Raw genomic sequence first — 24340 nt, forward strand, 5'->3', positions numbered from 1 at the left:
GTTGCCCTCTATAATATTATGAATACCAAGAAAGAAAGTATGTGTGTTAGAGGGAAATAATGGTTGTCAATAGAAAAATGGTTCCTTCTCCATGCTCCATCCCACTTTTCACAAAAGCACGTTTGTCTAGGTGACTTGTTGGGAGGAACTAATTCATCCATTCATACACTCAAATTTCCTTCCACTTAATAGTGCTCAGCCTATGTTTAACATGCTTATTAAATAGTTACTTTTGTATTAGTGTACAAAGGAAAAACTGATCTTAATCGAAATGTTTTTGGTGGTATGTTGTAATATGAGATCAAGACTTGAATGGTCATGATGTTCTGAGTTCTTTGATGCGCCTTGATTAAAACAAAGCTAGCAATCATTCCTTACTCTTAATTAGAGAAAAATCTGATTTTCTTTTGCATTGCCTTCTTGAAAGAGATGATGAGGGCAAGTGCCACAGTGAAGAGCTGAAACCGAATCAAAGAATATTGATTTTGTGTCTAGCCCAGCTTGTGCTTTTTCAGTTTCAACACCTCACCAGGAAATACAGAGAGGCTGTTTCCACAATAAAGTCACCAGTGACTAGAGAAAATTATTGGCTAAGGAGATAGGAAAACATATCTTTCTCCACAGCAGTGCTTAAATGTTTCCCTTTTAAAAAATTTTGCCACTGTCCCTGCTTCTTATTTTTTGTGATTATAAAGAAAATGCCAAGATTGTGAAGGGACATCCTGCTTGTTGGTAGTGGCTCCCTGAGGCTGCATTTGTATCCACTGTTTTGCCACTAGCCCAGCCACTACCTCATTCACTTCCGTTAAATGTATATACAGATTTCAGCGATGCACCGCAGTGGCTCACTGTATTAATCTGAAGCCTACATCTAAGCTGCTTTGTTACCCAGGGTTTCAAAGTAGTGTGTTGTTGTAGTCGCTAAGTTGTGCCCAACTATTTTGTGACCCCATGAGTCATAGCCCACCAGGGTCCTCTGTCCATGGGATTTCCTTGGCAAGAATACTGGAGTGGGTTGCCATTTCCTTCTCCAGGGGGTCTTCCCAAATCATGGATCAAACCGGCATCAGCTGTATTGGCAGGCAGATTTTTTTTACCACTGAGCCACTAGGGACATCCTTTAAAGTAGTAGAGGGATACAAAGAAACAGATGTGAGAGAGAACATGAAGAGTTAACACAGCTCAGTAACTAACGGAATGTGAAGAGTTAACACAACTCGGTAACTAACCGAATGTGAAAGATGAGGAAGAGGGCAGAGTCAAGGGTGATGCACATATCCTGGACAATCATAGAGCCATCATCCAAACAAACTAAATGAGATGATTTGGGAGCTGGAGCCATCTACCATCTGACATCTCTCTTGGCTGTGTTAATATCGCCATTAATTCTCAAGCCACGAACGGAAGGAAACAGTACTCGCAGCACCACAGCTTTGAGCACTTAGATTTTCCTCTCTTACAATGTGCAAATCGGCCATGGAAAGCTTGGGTCTTAGAAAGGTGTCTCAATAAGGCTGGACACATCCTACATGCATTGTTAGTCCTATTAGCAGCATGCTAGTTATGGAGGATTGCTAGCACAGCCCGAGGTGAATAGCAAATACTCTTACAGTAGGGTTGCTCAAAGAAGTGGCAGGTCCAAAGCCATTTAAAAACTAGAAAGTGGCCTCCTGATAAATAAAATGGCACTTCTGAGACTGAACAAAGCTCATAGTTGAATGAGCTTTGTGCTGACAAGAAGACTGAAACTTTCCTGCCAAGGGGAGACCAGTATGCAAATGTAACTTTCTGGACTTTGTTAATTGCAAAACTGGTGGCAGCAGCAGTGACAAGAGGGGTACAGGACAGCAGTCACAGGGAGGAAGAGTCTTCCCTATGTCTGCAGAATGACCTAAGACATTAATTGCCATGAGATTCTATTAAATATGTGCTTTATAACTTCAGGAAGGTACAGATGACACTTAATTTTCTGAGAGTTTGCTTTGCAGTGACAAATTCAAGAGACTAAAATTAACTTAGGTAACTTGATATGTTATCTCATGATTGCTGGAATTTAACAATGAATATACCCCTTGATGTTGATAAATCCACTGTGGGTCCCATCAATTACAAAAACATATATTCCTACCTTCTGGAGCCCCATATTTGTTTATTCTCTTTTCTTTGGAGCACCATATATGGCCACCCCTGTGCTATGATTTGTTATTTATGAAAAAAAAAATTCAGAGCACAATTTAATCCTGATAGATGAAACAGGAATTTTTTATTGAACTATGGTTCAACTGACCGAAAAAAAAGGATTTTTTTTTTCCATCTTAACTACAAGATAACTAAGAGCTGGGGATCTAATGTGCAGTATGGTAACTATAATTAACAATACCGTATTATATACCTGAAAATTTTTGAGAGAATAAATCTTAAATGTCAAGCACACACAAACTGTAATAATATAAAGGGATGGAAATGTTGCCTAACCACATTGTGGTGATCATTTTGCAGTGTGTTCATGTATCTAATTATTACATTGCACGCCTTAAACTTTCATATATATGTGTCATTGTTGTGGTTTAGTCACTAAGTTGTGTCCGACTCTTTTGTAACCCCATGGACCATAGCCTGCTGGCCTCCCGTGTCCATGGGGTTTCCCAGGCAACAATACTGAAGTGGGTTGCCATTTCCTTCTTTAAGGGATCTTTCTGACCCAGGGATTAAACCCATGCCTCCTGCATTGGCAGGTGGATTTTTTACCACTGAGCAACTAATTGTCATTAGTATCTCAATAAAGCTGGGAGGAAATCTGATTCTGGAGGTAAACAAGATACAAGAAGTATGTATGGGTTTTATCACATTTTGTATGATAATCTGGGTTGTATCTCTGACATGTAATATATTCTCAGATATATCAGTAAGTATCTCTATTATGAACTTCCCAGGTGGCTCAGTAGTAACGAATCTGCCTGATGACACAGGAGATGCCAAAGATGCAGGTTCAGTCCCTGGGTTGGGAAGATCCTCTGGAGTTGGAAATGGCAACCCACTCCAGTATCTTTGCTGGGAGAATCCCAGGGACAGGGTTTTGCCTGACAGAGGAGTCCATGGACTCACAAAGGGTTGGACATGACTGAGCGCACATACACGTCTCTATTATATCATTTATATATATATATAAACTATTTAAAGTTCCATGGGGAAAATGTTAGCAATTTCTTACTTAGGAACAGCTTGCTTTCCAAAATTATTCAACTAAGTTGAACCAATTGCCTGCCTATGATCAGAGACATAACTTTTCCAACAAAGGTCTGTATAGTCAAAGATATGGTTTTTTCGGTACTCGTGTATGAATGCGAGAATTGGATCATAAAGAAGGCTGATTGCCAAAGAATTCATGCCTTCACATTGTGGTGCTGGAGAAGACTCTTGAGAGTTTCTTGGGCTGCAAGGAAATCAAACCAATCAATCCTAAATGAAATCAATCCTGAATATCCATTGGAAGTACTGATGCTGAAGTTCCAATACTCTGGCCTCCTGTTGAGAAGAGCTGACTCTTTGGAAAAGATCCTGATGCTGGGAAAGATTGAAGGCAAAAGGAAAAGTAAGCAGAGGATGAGATGGTTAGATAGCATCACTGATTCAATTGGCATGAATTTGAGCGAAGTCCAGTAGATTATGAAGGACAGAGAAGTCTGGTGTGCTGCAGTCTATTGGGTTACAAAAAGTCAGACACGACTTAGAGACTGAACAACCAAGTTATTACAAATAATGGCTATAGTTCAATGAATATTCAGGGTTGATTTCCTTTAGGATTGACTGGTTTGATCTCCTTGCAGTCCAAGGGACTTCACCAGCACCACAATGTGAAGGCATCAATTCTTCAGTCCTCAGCCTTCTTTATGGTACATGTCTTACATCCATACATGACCATGGAAAAACCATATCTTTGACTATATGGACCCTTGTCAGCAAAGTGATATTTTTGCTTTTTAATACGTTGTTTAAGTGCCACAGCTTTCCTTCCAAGGAGCAAATGTCTTTTAATTTCCTGACTGCACTCACTGTCTACAGTGACTTTGTAGCCCAAGAAAAGAAAATGTCACTGCTGTACAACTTTAAGTGGAGTATAAACTATAAAGTATTGAATGACTATGCTGTATATCAGAAATGAACTAATATTGTAAATTAACTCTACTTCAATTAGATAAACAAACTTTTAAAAAGGCCAAGATATTTTTGGTGACCATCATCCCTTCACTGGCAAATAGCCAGTCAGTTTGCAAGTCAGCTATTTATAAATTGGGAAACATTTTCCTAAAGAAACAAATTTTTTAAGTGGTGGTTAGATTCTCAGGCTAATCCTCAAAAGCTAATTTAATTCATAATAAAATGGAACTCAACTTCTAATAGAATCCTCAAACCTAACAAGCATTTATAGCAGTGATTTTCAACCGTGGCTACACACATCACATTATAATCACCCAGGAAAGCTTTTTATTTTTCAAAATAACTTTTCCTAAGTACGAATACCAGACTTTACCCCTAGGAAAATAAAATCAGAATCCATTATCAGTAGCAGTGGTGGTAAATGGAGCTTGGGAAAAGGCACAGATGATGGAAACAAGGCTTCTACAGAGAGTGGATCAGTGCTGTGTCTGGGAAGTGGAGCCAAGGCTCTGGGGGAAGAATACTGGAGTGGGTTGCCATTTCCTTCTCCGGGGGATCTTCCTGACTCAATATTTGAACCCAGGTCTCCTGCAGTGCAGGCAGATTCTTTACTGACTGAGCTATTAGAGGAGCCCTGGAGATAGGATTGTGGAGTTAAAATCATCACATCAGAGATGTTGGCCTCTGATGACAGTAAAGAGTTTTTCAGAATGAGAACATGGTGGAGGGGTCTGGAATACTGTGCTCTAGCAGCCCAAGGATTGGGGCTGTGATGATGGGGAGGGAGCTGGTAAGAGGCCAGGTAGTTGGCATCACTCACCACTTCCCTTTATCTGGTTCATGAGGCAGGAAGACTAAATTCCCTTCAATCTACTTTCTTATTTTGGAGTGAGGCTTTCACAAAATTTCATGCCTCACATATCTTCTCTACAAAAAGCAACGATGTAATTCTTTTCATCCTCTTGGCATGACTATGGACACTCAAGACTAAGCAGAGGGAAGGGGAAGAGAGGAGGAATGAAGGGAAGCCAGTTTGTGGGCTCCTAAAATAGGAGCGATTCTGTTCATCTCCTGCTGCTGCTCAACAGCCTTCAGAGCTCAGTAGCTCTTCTTGTCATTTTTTGCAGCCTCTTTAGTTAGAAACATAGGCACAAAGTGTTATCCCCAACTGGTGAAAGCAAAGATGCAAGGTGGAGGACCGTCTCAACTGTTTTCCTATGTCCTTTTCATTTATATAGCGAGGCGTAGAGATTTCTGACATTCTGTGATTGTTTCAATGTAGGAAAGTCTGTGGAGAAAACAACACTCACATTTTAATCAGATGCTCTCAAATGAGAAGCATTTTCTAAGTTCTATTTCATATTTCTTTTGGCATTTTCTAAGATATATTCCTTTTGCTCTGTGTTCTAGTTCCCATTTTATGAAATTTTGTCTACTCTGGAGTCGTAAAGTCACTGAGCTTAATGTATACACAAAAGAGAAATAGACTGGCAGACATAGAAAACAAACTTGTGGTTACAAAGGGGAAAGGGAAGAGGGGAGGGGCAAAGTATAGATAAAGGATTAACAGATATGAACTAGTGTATGTAAAATAAATTAGCAACAAGGATAAAATGTATAGCACAGGGCATTATACCCGATATCTTGCAATAACTAGCAAAAATACTGAATCACTATGCTGTACTCCTGAAACTAACACAATATTGTAAATCAATTATACCTCAATAAGAAAAAAATTACTGGCCTGGAAGAATTCCAGAGACACATAAATGTCATCTCTTCTGCTGGAAAGAATGAAATTATTACCATTATCTTTTCTCTGATCAGAAAGTTGGTCCTTAAATAAAAAGACCCAGTACAGGAGAAGTTTTGGTATGGGGAGGTTGTGTATAGAAGGATTTCTTCCCAGGAACAAACTTACTATAAGTAAACACAACAAACACACAGCTCCTTTCTGCAGTTTGCCAGCCAACCTGTGTATCAACACTATGGGGAAAACACAACTCCATGAAAGAAATTCTTCTCTTCACTAAGCAAGGGGTCTTGCTCAGTTGGAAAAATCTGGATAGACTTCAAACCCTATCCCATCTCAAGAATACAGATGAAATTGGATTTCTCAGGACTAAAATTCCTGGGCAGAATTAAATTGGAATAGCATTCTACCTTAGTGGACAAAAATCTTGTTTAGTAAGTGAGGCTCCATTAGCTCTGATTATTTCAAGGAAGATTCCATCACTGAGTCACTTGACTTCGGGTGTTTCGCTAGAGCAAACAGATGCCCCCCCCCGCCCCCGCCCCTTAGGAATCCCTGGGTGCTGGAGTAGAAGAATTAGGTCAGTGTGCCCTTTGACACACTGACAATAGCCTATAATTTGGCAAAGATACTGTGCGTAAGGTAGTCAATGAAAGTCAGCATGTTGGAAAAATGACAAATAAAACCTCCTTCTCTAAGTTAGATACTTAAATTCTCAGTCCCTGAAGACCTATGTGTCAGTTGTTGCTTCTGACCTTTACTAATTGAATTATCCTTTTTTAGTGAGCTACAAAAAAAACAGTTGAATAGATGAGCATAAAGGGGTACAGCATAACTTTTCCTATTAAAAATAAATATGCGTGTTCAGTCATGTCTCTTTGCAACCCATGAACAGTAGCCCACCAGGCTCCTCTGTCCTTGGGATTTTCCAGGCAAGAATACTGGAGCATGTTTCTATTTCCTACTCTTCCTGACCCAGGGATAGAGCTGACAGCTTGAGAATCCTGCATTGGCAGACCGATTCATTACCACTGCACCACCTAAAAGGAGTTAAAGTGAAAGTCGCTCAGTTGTGTCCAGTTCTTTGTGACCCTATGGACTGTCCATGGAATTCTCCAGACCAGAATACTGGAGTAGGAAGCCTTTCCCTTCTCCAGGGGATTTTGCCATCCCAGAGATCAAACCTAGGTTTCCCACTCTGCAGGCAGAGTAACAGCTGAGGCACAAAGGAGGCCCAAGAATACTGGAGTGGGTAGCCTATCCCTTCTCCAGCGGGCCGTCCTGACCCAGGAATCAAGCGGGGTCTCCGGCATTGTAGGTGGATTCTTTACCAACTGAGTTATCAGGGTAACCCCACTGTACCAACTGTTCAGTTCAGTTCAGTCACTCAGTCGTGTCCGACTCTTTGTGACCCCATGAACCGCAGCACGCCAGGCCTCCTTATCCATCATCAACTTCCAGAGTTCTCCCAACCCATGTCCATTGAGTCAGTGATGCCATCCAGCCATCTCATCCTCTGTTGGCCTCTTCTCCTCCAACCCTCAATCTTTCCTGGCATCAGGGTCTTTTTCAATGAGTCTACTCTTCACGTGAGGTGGCCAAAGTACTGGAGTTTCAGCTTCAACGTCAGTCCTACCAATGAACATCCAGGACTGATCTCCTTTAGGATGCACTGGGTGGATCTCCTTGCAGTCCAAGGGACTCTCAAGAGTCTTCTCCAACACCACAGTTCAAAAGCATCAATTCTTCGGCACTCAGCTTTTTTTATAGTCAAACTCTCAGATCCATACATGACCACTGGAAAAACCATAGCCTTTACTAGACAGACCTTTCTTGGCAAAGTAATGTCTCTGCTTTTTAATACACTAAGTTGGTCATAACTTTTCTTCCAAGGAGTAAGCGTCTTTCAATTTCATGACTGCAATCACCATCTGAAGTGATTTTGGAGCCCCCCAAAATAAAGTCAGCCACTGTTTCCACTGTTTCCCCATCTATTTCCCATGAAGTGATGGGACCGGATGCCATGATCTTAGTTAACTGAATGTTATTTAAGTTAACTTTTACTCTCCTCTTTCACTTTCATCAAGAGGCTCTTTAGTTCTTCTTCAATTTCTGCCATTAGGGTGGTGTCATCTGCATATCTGAGGTGATTGATATTTCTCCCGGTAATCTTGATTCCAGCTTGTGTTCCACCAGCCCAGCGTTTCTCATGATGTACTCTGCATATAAGTTAAATAAGCAAGGTGACAATATACAGCCTTGACGTACTCCTTTTCCTATTTGGAACCAGTCTGTTGTTCCATGTCCAGTTCTAACTGTTGCTTCCTGACCTGCAGACAGGTTTCTCAGGAGGCAGGTCAGGTGGTCTGGTATTCCCATCTCTTTCAGAATTTTCCACAGTTTATTGTGACCCACACAGTCAAAGGCTTTGGCATAGTCAATAAAGCCAAAATAAATAGATTTTAAAGTCCAATATTCCCCTCAAAATAATTTACCTCAGGATTTATTAAGCCATGTTACTCAGAAAAGTAGATTCAGATAGGCAAGAAACTGCAGCAAAGTTCATCATTTTAACCAGAAGTTCACGACTGCTTTGCATTTTTGAAATTTCATTATTATGTGTAGCTGGTTGCTTGGCTATGCCTGGAGCTGGCTTTGTGATGATCCCAATGGTACTGGAGACCTTAGCAATAAGCTTGGATTCCCAGTTCTCTTCCAGTGGGGTGAAACCATCTCAAGTCTCTGTCTTAATCCGTGTTAAAACTTTTAGTTGTTTAAAAATTATTTTTTTTAATCTGTAACTATGTGTGGTGATGAATGATAACTAGACATTGTGGTGACCATTTCAAAGTATATACAAATATCACCGCATTATGTTGTACAACTGAAACTAACATAATGCTGTATGTCAGTTATACCTCAACTTTTCAAAAAGTTATTTTTAAACAGAAATTTTCACTTTGAAAGTGAAACAAGGCTCAGAAAGCATTTTTATCAGAAACAAGTTTGAGTCTGATTCTGTGCTAGAACAATTTCTAAAGGAAAAGCTTGGTTTAACACAAGTTCCAATTAACTTAAAAAACTAAGGGAAAGTGAGACCTTTCTTTCCTCTTCTAAAAACTAAAAGTGGCAGGAAAAAAATCTCTTATCTACTTAGATATTCTCCTACCTGATTATAACCTTTCATGTTTTTTTTCTGCCTTAGTCTTAAGGAAAGTATATGCAGAAGGAATTCCTGATAAGAGAACTAGGAGAGAAAGTCAAAACCTTCCTTTAATTACCTTTATCAGGTTAGCAGGGAACAGGCACCTATGCCTTAGGTAGAGAAAGGTGATTAGCATTCAGAATACTGAAGACTACACCAATTTAGGAAGGGCACGATTTCAAGATAAGTTGAAGGGTAAGTTAGAAAGACGCAACTTATCTAAGCTTAAGTATAGAACTAGGATCAGATCAAATAGTGATAGCTAATAAGAATTAAGGATTTGGTAGAACTGACTCCCTAATTATACCCAGAGTATTAAGTAGACTCATTATGTTAGAAAGGATCTTGGAGGTCAACCAATCCAACTTTAAATCTTTGGTCACAAGGAACAGATGCCTCCTTCAGCTGACACAAGCCGAAGAGGACAATTTATTAAAATGTTAAGATCCTAGGGCTGAAAGGAAGCCATGCCTGGGGAATGAAGTAAACCTAGGAACTTGATCTTTATTTTCAGGACTTACCCCTTTATTTCTTTTTAAAGTTGATGCACATATCCATGTCAATGGACTAAAGCCATTGTTTGAACATGACCACAGCTAAAATTTTAAAAAGTGTTTTGAATGTTAAAGCTATTAACACTTATCTATAAAGTGGTGATAATAATTCTTGTGCTAAAAATATAGCTAGATGGCTATAATCTCTCTAACATGGATTAGGTTATTACCTACAACTACATTACAGAACTTTAGTGATGAAAGACCTAAAGCCTACCTAGGTCAATCCTCTTTTTCTGCCATCAAGAAAAAAAAATATAAGGCCCAAAAGAAGAAGCAACATGTTCAAGATTTCCTAGATATTTAACAGTAGAACCAGAAGAACTGAGGTCTTTGATGGCTGGTCTGTCAGACCAAAATCACTGCAGATGGTGACTGCAGCCATGAAATTAAAAGATGTTTACTCCTTGGAAGGAAAGTTATGACCAATTTAGACAGCATATTAAAAGGCAGAGACATTACTTTGCCAACAAAGGTCCATCTAGTCAAGGCTATGGTTTTTCCAGTAGTCATATGTGAATGTGAGAGTTGGACTGTAAAGAAAGCTGAGCACCGAAGAACTGATGCTTTTGAACTGTGATGTTGGAGAAGACTCTTGAGAGTCCCTTGGACTGCAAGGACATCCAACTAGTTTATCCTAAAGGAGATCAGTCTTGAGTGTTCATTGGAAGGACTGATGTTGAAGCTGAAACTCCAATACCTTGGCCACCTGATGGAAAGAGCTGACTCATTTGAAAAGACCCTGATGCTGGGAAAGATTGAAGGCAGGAGGAGAAGGGGACAACAGAGGATGAGATGGTTGGGTGGCATAACTGACTCAATGAACATGAGTTTGTGTAAACTCTGGAAGTTGGTGATGGACAGGGAGGCCTTGTGTGCTGCAGTCCATGGGGTCACAAAGAATCGGACATACTGAGCGACTGAACTGAACTGAACTGTCAGACATGTGATGCCTCAGGCAATGCTGAGAATGATAGTAAACATTCTTACTAGAGCTTAGTTAAGAACCTGAGTTCTCTGGTATGACAGTCTTTGGGCAAGTCCTTTATATGTTCCCGAACTTTCATTTGTATAATGGAGATATTAATTCTCCCCAAAGGATGGGGTTGTTGTGAGAATTAAACAAAATGACCTATATATTGCCCTTGGCACAATGTCTAGTACATATAAATTCTCCATAAATAATAGCAATTATTATTTATAAAAAAAATACTTAGCATTTTTCTGCTTATCAAATAACCCTGAAACTCAGTGGCTTACAAGAACATTTATTTACCACTCATAGATCTGTGATCAGCTGTAACTCTGCTAGATTTCCATGAACTTAGCTCTAGTTTAGGGCTCAGATCTGCAGCCTGGGACCCAGACTGCATGACAACTCTCTATCTAGGATGTGTCGTTCTTATGATGAGGAGAAGAAATGTAAGAAATGGGAAGCATGTAATATTTAAAATCTCTACTGAGAACTGTCTCCTTGTTCACTTCTACTAATAGTTTATGAGTCAAAGCAAGTCATTTGGCCAAGCCTAAAACAGTGAGGCAGGAAAGTTACTGACGCATGAGCAAGCCATGTGCAAGGAAGAAACAATCAAAACAATCTAGTACAGGAAAGCTGATAGAAAAACTATGGTCATTGAGACAAGGGCCTCTATGGTAGCTTGAAGAGTCTGAAACTAGAAATCACATGGACCATCCATAACACCTCACATCCTCAAAATTATGGGCCATTTAGAAAAACCACAGGTCCAGGGAAGGCAACAGTTATTCAGAGTAGAGATTGGGCGCATGATGTAATCCCGTCTCCAAGAAGCTTCACCGAGCAGAGGAGATGTTGCTGTAGAGAACATTTAGTTCAGCATTTCTTGACCAGAAAGCAACTGCAAAGTGTTCATGTCTTTAAAGCAGCAATGGTATCCATTTTCATGTCCAATAATGATAATTTTAAAACCCTTGGTAAGTTAAATGTTTATGTAAAAACTGTTTCCTTTTTAAGTGCAGCAAGTTGAGAGACTTTGGGTGTATACTGAAGAAGTCTGCTTGGAGACTACATGGAGATTAGATGCATTTGCTCATGACTTGTAACTTAGTTTATAACACAGTTGAACACCACTGGGTACCTCCAATAGCCTCACACATTTTTAAATTGTTTTTATTCTTCATCATATATTGTTTACATTTTTCTCAGTTCTGAATTAATGAGGAATTTAATGAGGAAGTAAAAATATAATTCTGCCATTTTTCCCCTGGATACTTTTGCCAGACCCATAAATTTCCTTCAGCTGAAAAAACTAGGTATATAAAACATCAAGGTATCTCTAATATTTCAAAACATAATGTAAGGAAGATAAATAAATCAGCGTTAGTTGTGCATCCTGTCTCTAAACCAATAATTTATTATGGAAATTAAGTACTGATGATGCTTTGAGGTTTGCTCCAGTTTAGAAGGCAGAACAGAACTGTTCTGTATTCTGGTTACTTGCATCCCTCAGTGCAGTCCCATAGCCTGTTCCTCCTGCCTGAAAGGTGTCCTCCTGTTCCTTTATCTGCTTGGTCTTTACCCTTAGTCTGCAGCTTAGCTCTTACCTCCTACCTTCCCCAGTTGCCTCCAGCACGATCTGTTGCTCTTCCCTCAGTATTCTCATACCACCTGTAAGGGGATTACTCTCTTGATAGCCCTATTTTTGAAAACAGTCACTGAGTCTGTTTCCCCGCCTTGACCTTGAGTTGAGATCAAGGGCGGCTTGGTCTTTTCAGTGCCTGGCACAGTGCCTCACACCTACAGTGCACTCACCAGATCTTTCTTGAATGGATGAGGGTAAGCAGAACCAAAGCTTCTTGATAAGATTAGAAACTGGAGAGGATGTGGGGAGAGCATTGCAGGAAGAAGGAAAATGTACACAAGCCAAGAGAAAAAAAGGCAGACTGATAGGCACAAGATGTACTAAGGAGCCATAAATGGACCCATGTGACTAGACTTGGGAGTTCAGAAAGAGTAGGGGGGTTACGTTCGTTGGGGAAGAGCCCCAAGAGGTACCTGTTGTTTTAGTCTGCTTGGACTCCTATAATAGAATACCATACTCTGGGTGGTTTAAAGAATAGGAATTCATTTTCTAACAGTGCTGGAAGCTGGCAGCCTGAGATTAAGGTGCCAACATGGTCAGTTTCTGGTGAGAATCTCCTTCTGGCTTGTGGCCTTCTTGCTACGTCCTCGTGTAACATGAAGGGAGCTCTGCTCTCTTCCTCTTCATATCAGGACAGTGGTGCCATCAGTAGGACCTTAACTTCATGACCTCATGTAAACCTAATTACCTCCAAAGACCCCATCTCCAAACACCATCAACATGAGGGTAAAGACTTAAACATAAAATTTGGAGGGGATACAATTCAGCCAATACTGAATGGTTAAGGATCCAGTCCTGCTTTAATGAAGTGGTCCAAAGAGACCTCCATTATCCATCCCTGTCATTCCTGAGGTTTCATTGTTCATTTAAAAAATTAAATGAAATCCCAGAAATCAACATTTCCAATTGAAGGGGCTTTAAAGCCCAAGGGCAGGAGCAAAATAACCTTCTAATTTCTGAGATGAATGAACAAAGTAATTTTTGTGAGTGGTATCTTCTATTTCTACAGCAGCCATAAATCATACCTTTGGGAGGTGAACCATTTTACTTTTAAATGTACATTTTGCAGAGAGCACAGTCATTTCTTATTATGCTCCTTTTGTACAATTTTGTTGCATTCATCACTAGTCAGAGTCCTGTTGATTCTACGGCAGGAAAACTATTTGTTATATTTACAGTCCAAGTGTCTACTGATTAGCTCAGACATTTTTGCATTAGCTGATCAGGATGGTAGTACAGTCTTAAAAGACTTATGGCTTTCTCCAATTACTCATGGTCCATATTTCATTATTTTCCAGACCGAGACTCCTTTTGTCCAGTGCATTCTTTTAGGAATCTTCCACAGTATGACATGTTTATCCATTTGAAAAGTTTATGTCCATCTGTAAATGATTCAAGCCCAGATGGAGAATTCTGCCACCTGATTTGCAGAAAGTTGTTGCTGCCTAAAGATTTGCTGGGCACATCCCATTGATAGATAGTACAAATATATACTGTTAATATAATGGGCAAGCCCCAGAGTATTACCATAGCTCCCAACTATCGAATGATATACAAAAATATATGACTTGGGGACAGCTGAAATTGTTTCCACACTTTGAGCTCTGCTTCCATTAGACTGGTTCACAATATTAGATTGAATCCCAAGGTGCTACTGATAATCATCAGCTGTTTTTCCTGGCCAGTCTCTTTGTTTAAATATATTCTTTCATTATCCATGTGCTTTTGAAAAAAGTAGAAGAATGTTTTTAATTGTATAATCTGTATTCTGCCAGATACTCCTTCTCCCTAGGAAGGTATATAGAAACTTACTTTACTATTTTTATTTATCCTGCCAGTGTAGTATATTGATGAGAGAACTGAGGCCCAATAGTGTTAAAATAAGATATGAAATATTGATTAAGTCTTTTTAAAAATTCCCTTTTTGCTCCTGAGTATAGCAGATTTCAGCAGAAACTGCTGCCACAGTTGTGCTATCCAATAAACCTTCATTGTTGGAAGGGTTTGGATCCCCTTTGGGCTTTGATACATGATTATTATGCTTTTGAAATTTTCACCTGGAATGTCCTGGGCCTTGTTTGCATTGGATCGTAGAAGAAGTGGATTAGAAACAGTAGAAACAAAGGCCCCCAAAGGAACCATTCTGTGAAGAGGCGGCAGCCACAGAGGTGGAGGAAACTGGACTCCTCATCCTTGTTTCCTGACACTGGTTTCCCTTCCACATTGTACAGCCCCCGTTGTAGGCTAGGGACTTCCCTTTGGGTTTAGGCCAAGTAAGTATGCTGATTCTTAGGGCTATGTTGCAAGGTAAGATAATACTTCAGTATACACCAAACCTGAATGGCTTCAGATAGACTTGTCAAGATGCTTGGCTAGGTAAGGAAAGCCAGTGGGACAGTGAGCAGAAAGTATGGGAGTTGTACATAAGGAGAGCCTGGAGAGCCTGGATTGGGGTCAGAGACATCCTCATGGCAAATCTCTCTCAGCCAAAGACCATGCACCAGCAAGTCGAGAAGTCTACTGTCCTCTTAGAGCTCAGAGGAGCTTGGAACAAAGAGGAATCTGGTGAAATGTGCAAGAGAACTTATTACACAGGGCATACACCGCAACAGAGAAGTATCACATCTAAAGCAGGCCAAGATTTTAAAAACCCTGATATAGGGAAAGTGCTATTATTTTGCCCATCAAAGTATAAGCTTCTTGAGTTCAGAATCCAAGTCACTGAGCTAATGGTGCTCAATAATTAGAGCATCCTGTGTGTGTGCATATGTTTAGTCACTCAGTCATGAGAGCATTCTGTAAATAGATAAATTCAATGTAAGTCAGCTTTCTTTTGAAAAGTAACCATTTCTGTTTCCTCAGTTCCTCCTCCGAAATTATCCCAAAGGGACTTGTCACTCACTAGAAAGTTCCAGCTTGCCAGGCATTAGGAGAAAAACGCTTCGCAGTATGTTTCCAGAAATGAGAAGATGAGGGAACATGCTCAGAAGCAAGGGTGCAGGTGAATGAAGATATTGGGATTGGTAAAAATAATAATAATAATAATAAGGCTAGCATGACAGACAACATATACCTGTGGCCATGTGATGGCCTTTATCATCGAGGAACAGGGGTAAACATTGAGGGGCATGGTAGCTTATATTTTATTGGTAATAAGGTAAATGAAAAATCATATTTTAAATGATATGCCTTCAAGCATGTGCTACATCAAGGTGTTGACAGCATCATTTTTCCAAGAGATGAGCAAGTAAATTTTAGCAGTTTCCAAGTGGTAAGTATCTTGATTACCAAGGAGCAGTGGGATGCGAAGTTGGCTGGTGAAAACAAATGATTGATAGCTTCCTTTTAACACTTGCCTTTTTTTTTTCCCTCTGCATGGCTCATTATTCTGCTGCATTAATTTAAGCTTTCCTATTGTACTGAATTAGGGGCTAACATTCTCTTATCATCCCTATGGGAATCTTGATTGTTTATTTGTAGGTGACAATAATTGTTTTTATCGATCCCCAATTGTGGAAGGTATAAAAAGTGCCATGGCTGATAGCCAGCTGGTACATAGTTCTATGTGCATGACTGACAAATTACAAGACAATATTTGGCCCAAGAGGTGACCCTTTTGGAATTTTTTAAGGCATCTGATAGTTATCACTAGGTATCTCCAAGCTAAGATGCATAAACAATTTCACATATATCAGCTCAAGTCTTTTTGTTGCTGATTCTATTGAACCTTCAAAAGGTCAACTGGGGTGTAAAATTTATACTTCCTCCTTTCTAGTATACCCACACAGCAGGAGAGTTTAGAAATGGTGCAGCTACAAGAATTCCCAGATGCAGTGCCATCCAGGCCAACGAATTCCCTTAGGAACCCAGATCATCAGGGCATTTATTTGGAGTGAAGTGAAAGTTGCTCGGTTGTGTCCGACTCTTTGCAACCCCATGGACTATATAGTCCATGAGATTCTCTGGGCCAAAATACTGGAGTGGGTAGCCTTTCCCTTCTCCAGGGGATCTTCCCAACCCAGGAATTGAACCCAGGTCTCCCTCATTGCAGGCGGATTCTTTACCAACTGAGTCACAAGGGAAGCCCCTTTATTTATTTGGAAGAATTCCTCTATTAATCCAGCAGCTGCCATTCTTCAACTGAAAGTATCATTATATGGATATTAGCTGGAAGTATTGAGAAGAAACCACTTTGCTAGCCCAGGCAAGTATTATGGGTAGGAAACCTCATATGATTTTACATTCTAAATATGTCAGAGGCACCAGGGGGAAGAAAAATGCAACTCTTTAATTAAATGATGGTTGTAGGACAGGGCATTTGGGCAGTATGAACCTCCTAGTCTGAATCAAATGCAACACAGCTTGCTCGAAGAGCTTTCGAGCTAATTATTATGCTGTCTCTCCAGAAACAAAATAAATCAGTTGAAGCTTAAAAGCCATCGATATCAGAAATGGGGTAAAAATTTCCTTATTAGGTGGAGAGATGGAAAGATCTTTGACCAGAGGCCAAACACTGAAATTTTTGACCCTCTTTTCCTGTGGTAAAGAGAAGACAAACACATAGAGAAATCACTTTGACAACTGTACCCTATTTATCCTTTGAGGGTTCTGCTGTCAGAAACAACTATGTGGGTTGGACCAGAAAGAGCCAGAGGGGCTTATTTTGCCGAGTAGGGGTCCATATGTCTCATGAGCGATCCTCCCTTTGTCTCGGGGCTCTGATGCTATCTTGGTCCCTCCCTATGTGGAGGGAACAGTTCCTAGAAAAACACCGACTTGTTTTTAATTTTGTTTAAAAAGAAAACCGATTTGACTTAATTCAGATTTTTTTTCTCACTCGAATTAATCTTCACCCTCAATGGTAATGGTGGTGTATTTGGTTTTAGATAGCCATTCCAGCACCTTCTATGAGCAGTTGTATGAAAGAGAAAAATATGGAGCTTCTCTCTCCAAAAGTTGAGGGAAGGTAGCCACCACCACTGCCAGATAAAACTGTACACCCTTTCTGTATATACCTCAGGCACTCCAAGGCATTCCCATGTTGCAAATGTGCATTTATTGTGACCTGACCAATTGTGTTATATGCTTGTTAATTACACACCCTGCATGCATGGAGCATGGAACTGCCACATGGCTAAAGATGAAAACAGATCGACTATTGTGGATAATGATGACAGAATCATTTGATTTTAAAGTGAGAGTAAACCTTAGATAAGCCTTAGTTAAACTATCTCATTCTAGGGAAAAGGAAACTAAGATGCCCCAAAGAAGCTGAGTTGTCCAAAGCTTCACATTCCAGTCATATCACAGCTGGAATGGGAAACCAGATACCTTCACTCAGTTCTTTACTGTGCTTGGTATTAACTCTGAAACACACAGGTTCTGCTTTGTTACCCCATATTGTGATTAATTGCTTTAACATGTGTGGCCTCCCCCACTAGACTGTGTGCTCTTTAAGAAAATGTTCGATACTCATCACCGACTTTTAGTATAGTCAGTAGCACATAATAGGATCCCAATGAATGTTTGTTAAAAAAGGTGAATAAGTGGGTAAATATGTGAGACCTGTCTTTTCTCATCGTGTGCAAATAAACGCTGTAATTTTTTATGATCATTACTAATGCTTGGTCAGCCTAGTAATGAAGAATGGATAGGGAGGATTGGAAGGTAGAAAAGTAGAAGGAAAAGGCAAGAAGAGGGGAAAAAATACAATTCAACAGGAAGAATAACTGAAAAAAACTCAGTATGTAGATAAAATTTCTAGATTTGATTTAGGAGCTTTTGGTCAAGACTCTTGTCTATTCTGGTCTCTCCCAAGTTTCAAATGACTTTTTCAGCAGATGGTGCTTTAAGCACTTTCGTTATTGCTGCTCTTCCTCAGACACCAGAATTGCAGGATTGACTGCAGGTTGCATTGTATTATAGGCAAAGTTGCTCTCTTCTATCTTCCCCTCCCTGTGGTATGTCTTCCCACCCATTTGGCACTTGTTCCTAACCCATGCTGTTGCAACTGTTCCTGTCACAGAGGAAAGTGCATGTAACTCAATGTGGTACTGTTTCTGGAATGTTTTCCATTTAGAAGACACCAGGAGATACAAAGGAAGTCATTTTATATATTGGCATTTCAGACTCGGTGACAAATAGGCAGAGGGGGTGGATATAGATGTGCTGGGTTTGTTTCTCCTTGCAAATCAACCAAAGTTGATGAAAATAAAGACTAAAAATCCAGTTATCAACCCTCGCTGTGAGTTCCTTGCTCCTGAAATGCTTCCCTGTTGAGATTTGATACTAAGTGGTGCCTGTTTATAAAAGAATAAAAGGATTCAGGGTCCTAACTGTAGCACTATAGTGCTAACTGTAGTCCTGGAAAATTGCAGCAAGGATGTTGGACAGCAGTGGGAAACACTACTGGCGGGAATGCCGTACCAGTGGTGACGTGCAGGAGGAGAAGAGACGACAGTGTGCCAGTTCACCAAGACATCTAGGTGGAAGATTGGAGATTTAGTCTTTTTTAGAAAGTGGTGCTACACAGTTGGCAGACAACCTGGGGTGACCCAGATGCCCCTATGGGGAATGTTTTAAGGAGATGGGCAATCATCTGTTTTGGATGGATTGGATTGTCTTGGCCAAAGACAAATATGGAGATCCAGCTTTTCACCCAACATTCCCTTGAACCATTTGCAACTTGACAGACTCCTCAAATCAGCACTGATCTAATTTCTCTACCCCTTCAGTTATTCTGCTTGCCATCTCTTCCTTAGACATACGAGCACACATCCTCCTATCTGTGATATCGAGCACTTCCTGGAACACTTTTCCATCATATGGTCTGTTGAGCAAGTGGCATCTGTTGCTCATCATCAGGAGTAGAAGTGCAAACACTTCTGCCCACTGTGTCTTGGTACTGGACTCACCAAAGAAAACACAACACAGCCAAGCAGTGCTTGGAACAGTGCTCTCCTTATATAGAGAACAGACAGAGCAAGGTCGGCCATAAGAGTGGATATCAGTGCACAGTCAGCAGGCCCCTCCCAGCAGCTGACACAGGACTGCTGGCCTGCGTGCAACCCCCTTGTACCACAGAACAAAGGACCCCATCCCCTTTTTGCAGGGAACAGTTATAGCAGTGAGGTTGGCCAGGTGCTATATGTCTCATAAGCAGAGCAAAGGAGTATACGCTAAGTGTGGAACAGAAGAGGCTCCTCTCACACAAGGTGGTAAGTCCAGCACAGGCTGTGAAAACTCCTGGGTGAGGAAGTGTTCCAGGCCCAAGGCCTATTCTCGTGTGACCAAGAGGGGGTTGAAAAACTGCCCACATGAGGCTGCCTTCCCAGTAGGCCCATGTGGTTTCTTCCCATTCACCTCTCCTGCCCTCTCTTTTCCCCATATCTTTGTGTCTATTATCAAAAAGGCCTTCCCTGATCAACCTTTATAACATAGCCATCTTCAGATACAATCCTCTAGGCTCTGTGAAGACAAAAAGCCTTGTTTTGATACTTACTGTGTTTATACATCTGTGTCATCTACAGCAGTGATGGGCACATAGTAGCTGCTCAGTTAAAACATGTTCAGGAGGTTGGTAACACAGGTCTTATAAAGGAAAAATCTTGTCTCATGATGCCAGGAAAACAGTGAAGGAAAACTTTTCAAACGCTTTCACAGACCAAGTCATTCACTTACACTGCATCCAATTTTCACTTAGAAGCCCAGCAAGCCTCCAAGAAAGTGATATGTCCAGGTAAGTAAGATAACACCATTTAGCTCCCACCAGGGCTCCAAGCAACTTGAGAAAACCTGTCCTCTGATACACAGCACTAATTTGTGTCTTACGGAAAGTCAAATAAATTATTTTTCACCTGAAGGGAGCAGGATTATTTGACTCCAGATATTTGCCATATGGCTTCTCTTCCATACACCATAGCTTCTAGGCTTAAGGTAGTGAGAGCGAAAGCATGCCTATAAACTATTCAGAGATAATTCAAAATAAGTGTGCATCTTTGACAGATCGTCAAGTTTCCTTATGTTTTTGCCTGATAGCAAGTGCTGTGTTTTTGACAAAAGGTTGCTCGTTTCTCATCACACTTTGCTGTTGCTCTGTGTATGTCTTCTGTGTTGTGTTGTTTGTTGTTTGTTTGTTTTCATTCCCCCCACAGAGTCCAGTCTGGCTCTTATCTCAGCACGGGGTGGTTCACCTTCATTCTGGCCATGGATGCCTGTTACGGCATTCACGTCTACGGGATGATAAATGACACCTACTGCAAGTAAGATCACAGGAAATTATTTTTATGCATCTCCAATTCTGATGTCTTGTCAAAATATCACAATTCATTTAATACCATAAATCTGAGAAACAGGTAAAGCAAAAAATTTTTTCCTGGCATTCTTTGCTGACATGACATTTTATTGTCAGTGCATCAAGTTGTGACTTTTAGGGATGATAAAAAGGAAAATATTTACCGCAGTCTAATGTCAGATGTCAGAAGGAACATTTTTCCCTTCGTCTGTGGCATGTCAGGGACTTGTGGCTTGAAAATACAGAACAGGTTCAATGGTTATTTAATTTGCAGAACAGGTTTGTTGTTTCTGCTGCTCTAATGGCTGATGAATGGCTATCTACTCAATGGTTATATTTGATCTTGAAGGACAAAATGTCCTGAAGCCTCTGAGAAGCTGATACCTTAACAAGAATTCCTGGAAATTATATTTCACTGCCAAGTGAGTAATCTGTCAGATCCTTATTTAAAATGTGTGTGTTTATCCACAGTATATCCCTGCTGGTAGGATAGTTTCTAATTAGATAATAAAACAAACCTTCCATGCTTCATCAAGGTAATGAAATAGATTTCCCTACCAACAATTGGCACAGTATCATTCAGAGAGTGTTTTAATCGTATTGTCAAATGGTACCTAAGCCACAGTCTTCATAATCAAATATTTCTACTTTAACTATAAGCATAATGGAGCACAGATGAACCAAATATCTTATTCTGAAAATCATTAAGCTTCCTCAAGCTCTCCTAAAGCAATCAGGTTATCCAAAGTTTGTTTCCATTATACACCATTTCCTCCCTCAAAGAATGGCTCTATGTTTGCGTATAATTGGTGTGATGCATAAATTTTATTTGATTTATTAAAGCACTAAGGACCTAGTGTGTCTTTCTAAAAGCTTTTGTGTATAATAGCTTTTAACTGAGTTCATGGACAAGAATAAGGCATGGGTTTGCAAGTAATGCATTTACTGGGCACATAATGGATTCTAATAAATGAGTGCTTCATTTTTCATCTCTGTCTTTCTCTCCTTTTCTTTTTTTCTTTTCTAGGACAGAAGGGTACAGAAAAGTCCCCTACCATTACTATGAACAAGGAAGAGATGAATGTGATGAATATTTTCTTCATGAACATGCCCCATATGGGGGGCATAGGTTTATCACTGAAAAGAAAGTGTTTGCTAAATGGGCCAAGAAACACAGGATAATATTTACACACCCAAACTGGACAGTGTCTTGATGATGGCTTTTCTGACCTTGCCACACCGCCTGACATGATCATGATGCTGAGATTGTAATGCTAACGATGCTGATGCTGATGACGGCGATGATAAAGACAACGATGATCAAGTTTCTGTACATTCTCAGATATGGATGGTGATTCTACCTGTAATTTGAACTTGGGATTTTGTGGAGGCTGGTTGTGCTCATTACGTTCTTTCTGAAGGTTCAACATTACATATTGCACTTTATAATTTAACTGGAATTGAAATGAAGGCCAGTAATATGACAACAGTGACCTAAGAAATTGGAAGATTATCCTTCAAGATAGCTGCCCAGGATTCTTGGATGGTGAATAACTTCCAAAATCCCTGGGATTTGACCTCATGAGGCAAGGTTACTGACTCTAGTCTCTTGAGCCTGAGCAGCTCCACCATCTTGAAGAATGGTTGATTGTCAAACACTGACCCAAGAAATGCTCTCTGGGTAAACTTGCCACAGTGACAGCTTGGCTTTGGGGCAGGGAAGAAATCTCTTTCTGACTTCCCCTCTTCCTACAGTACCTCCAACAGATAAAGCCTCAGGCCATTTCCTTATTAACGAGGAAGATACCATGGATACCCTACCCATCAGGATTACTTGACTATCTCAAACACTTCATTCAGAATGGGCCAACTAGCAAATCTTGATGAATTTCTACTCTCATCACCATTCTTACTATCCCTCCCCAATATAACTAAACATATTATTAGAATGACCTGTATTAATGTTTGGTTATTTTTGGTCAAGTCCTAAATATTTCAGAAAGCTATTTAACATATAATATACCAACACTGTAATAACATATACTGTGAAAACATTCTTAAAACATAACCAAAAGGGTTTACTAACTCTACTACAACATCCGACGACACAAAATTTGATGCTTTTTAAAATCATGAAACAGGGAAAGCAAAGCATATTTTTACATCAATTTGTATCCTACCATACTTCATAATATATATTTGTATATTCAAATTTCTATTTTATAGGCCCAAGATGTATCTCTCCACACATTACATTATCATTGCCAAGTGCCAACTGTTAGACATGGAGAGGAAATGATTTCTTGTGTTTAATTTGACTGGAGCTTTTGCCTTCTTGGGGGTTTATTTTCCCCAGAGTGTATCAATTGCTACACCACAATAACACAATAATAATGACCTTGATGTCCAAAGTGCTTTGTCATGTAGAGTCTTTCACGTATGCTGTCTCATGGGACACCCGTGACCACCCCATTGGGCTATTGCCTACGCATTCTGACATATTAGCAGACGATCTATAATTTGTTAATTGCTCTAATATATTCCAGGTTGCTCCCCTTGCTAATATTTGTATAGAATAGCATTTGTGTAGACTAGCAACCAATTGATTTCAGTGCCAAATAAATGTATTATATCAAGATTATGCAGAAAGTATCCCAAGGATGGTCTTGGCCATAGACTAGGAACCCTGTGAACAAAGGGTATTTTTTATATTCTTCCCATGACTCCATTTAGTTGGGGAAAAGATGAGATAAAGGGACAGCAGGAAGGAATAGAAGTCAAGAAATACAGTTTCTTGTCTCCATCTTAAGATTACATTGTTCTCCAGACACTTGTTGCTTGTCAAATATTAGAGGGTTGAATTACTGAGAGAGGAGCTCAGAGACCAAAGACATCCTTTCCAGTATTCAGAGGACAAAGCTGGGCTCAACTCACAGCCTGTTCCAGAGGCTGCAAGTGATGATACTTTTCACCTCAGGAGCTCTCTGTAGGTCTCCACCAGTGCTAAGTCCCACCATTAGCTGTCCTTAAAATGGCTCCTCTTGTGCAAAATCCTCTTTCCTGTTCTCTTCTGCCATTTCAATACCTCAGTACTCACATCAGCAAAAATGACCAAGTGCCACTTTCATTGTTGAAATTGTTATTGTTGTTTTTCTTTTGCTGTTTCTTCATGTGATTTTCAGTTGTATATATGTTAGTTTTTGCAAGCTAATGATGGATAGAAATGCCCACTCAAAGAAAAATAAACAGATGAAAATGTCACGGTGGTAATACAGACTGTTTTTCCCCCCTGCTGTGATATAGAAGTTCCACATTTAAATAAAAAGGAAACCTTGGTTATCAGAGCGTTTCAAGGAATGACATAATGTAGTTGATTTAGTTTTCTGGTAAATGGAAGGCCAACCCTATTTGTTTTACTGAGAAACTTCAAAAAACATCTGTGTTCTCCTGCCTCACTGTGGTGCTCTGTTAATGGAGACTTCTGCAAAGCCCTGTATCCCTCACTCTGTGATGGTAGATATGTGTAGAATAGGCAGTGTTTCCTTTGGAGGGCTAAGGGGGGGCCTGCCCTTCCCTTTTTTTTCCCTTAAACCCCAGTTTTACACTTTTTATTGTTGTCTCTTATCTCCTTTTTCCTCTAGGGTTGGGAAACAAAAATCAGATTATTCTCATTGTGTAGGCCTAATTGAATGACTTCCAGTGCCATCATCATTTTGATAGAATGATATGACTTATTTTTCTTTGCGGTCTTAACAT

General features: G+C 40.1%; 1 protein-coding gene across 1 annotated transcript in view; it reads left to right on the plus strand.

The window, feature by feature from the left end:
- Positions 1-23845, plus strand: part of ST6GALNAC3 (ST6 N-acetylgalactosaminide alpha-2,6-sialyltransferase 3) — a 635275-nt gene extending 611430 nt beyond the window's left edge. Inside the window, exons 4-5 of the mRNA XM_018045571.1 lie at positions 20445-20552; positions 21612-23845. Coding sequence (XP_017901060.1) covers positions 20445-20552; positions 21612-21798 — 295 coding nt within the window. The 3' untranslated portion in view covers positions 21799-23845. The remainder of the gene's footprint in view (positions 1-20444; positions 20553-21611) is intronic.

This window comes from Capra hircus, chromosome 3, assembly GCF_001704415.2.
Source record: "Capra hircus breed San Clemente chromosome 3, ASM170441v1, whole genome shotgun sequence".
NCBI lineage: Eukaryota > Metazoa > Chordata > Mammalia > Artiodactyla > Bovidae > Capra > Capra hircus.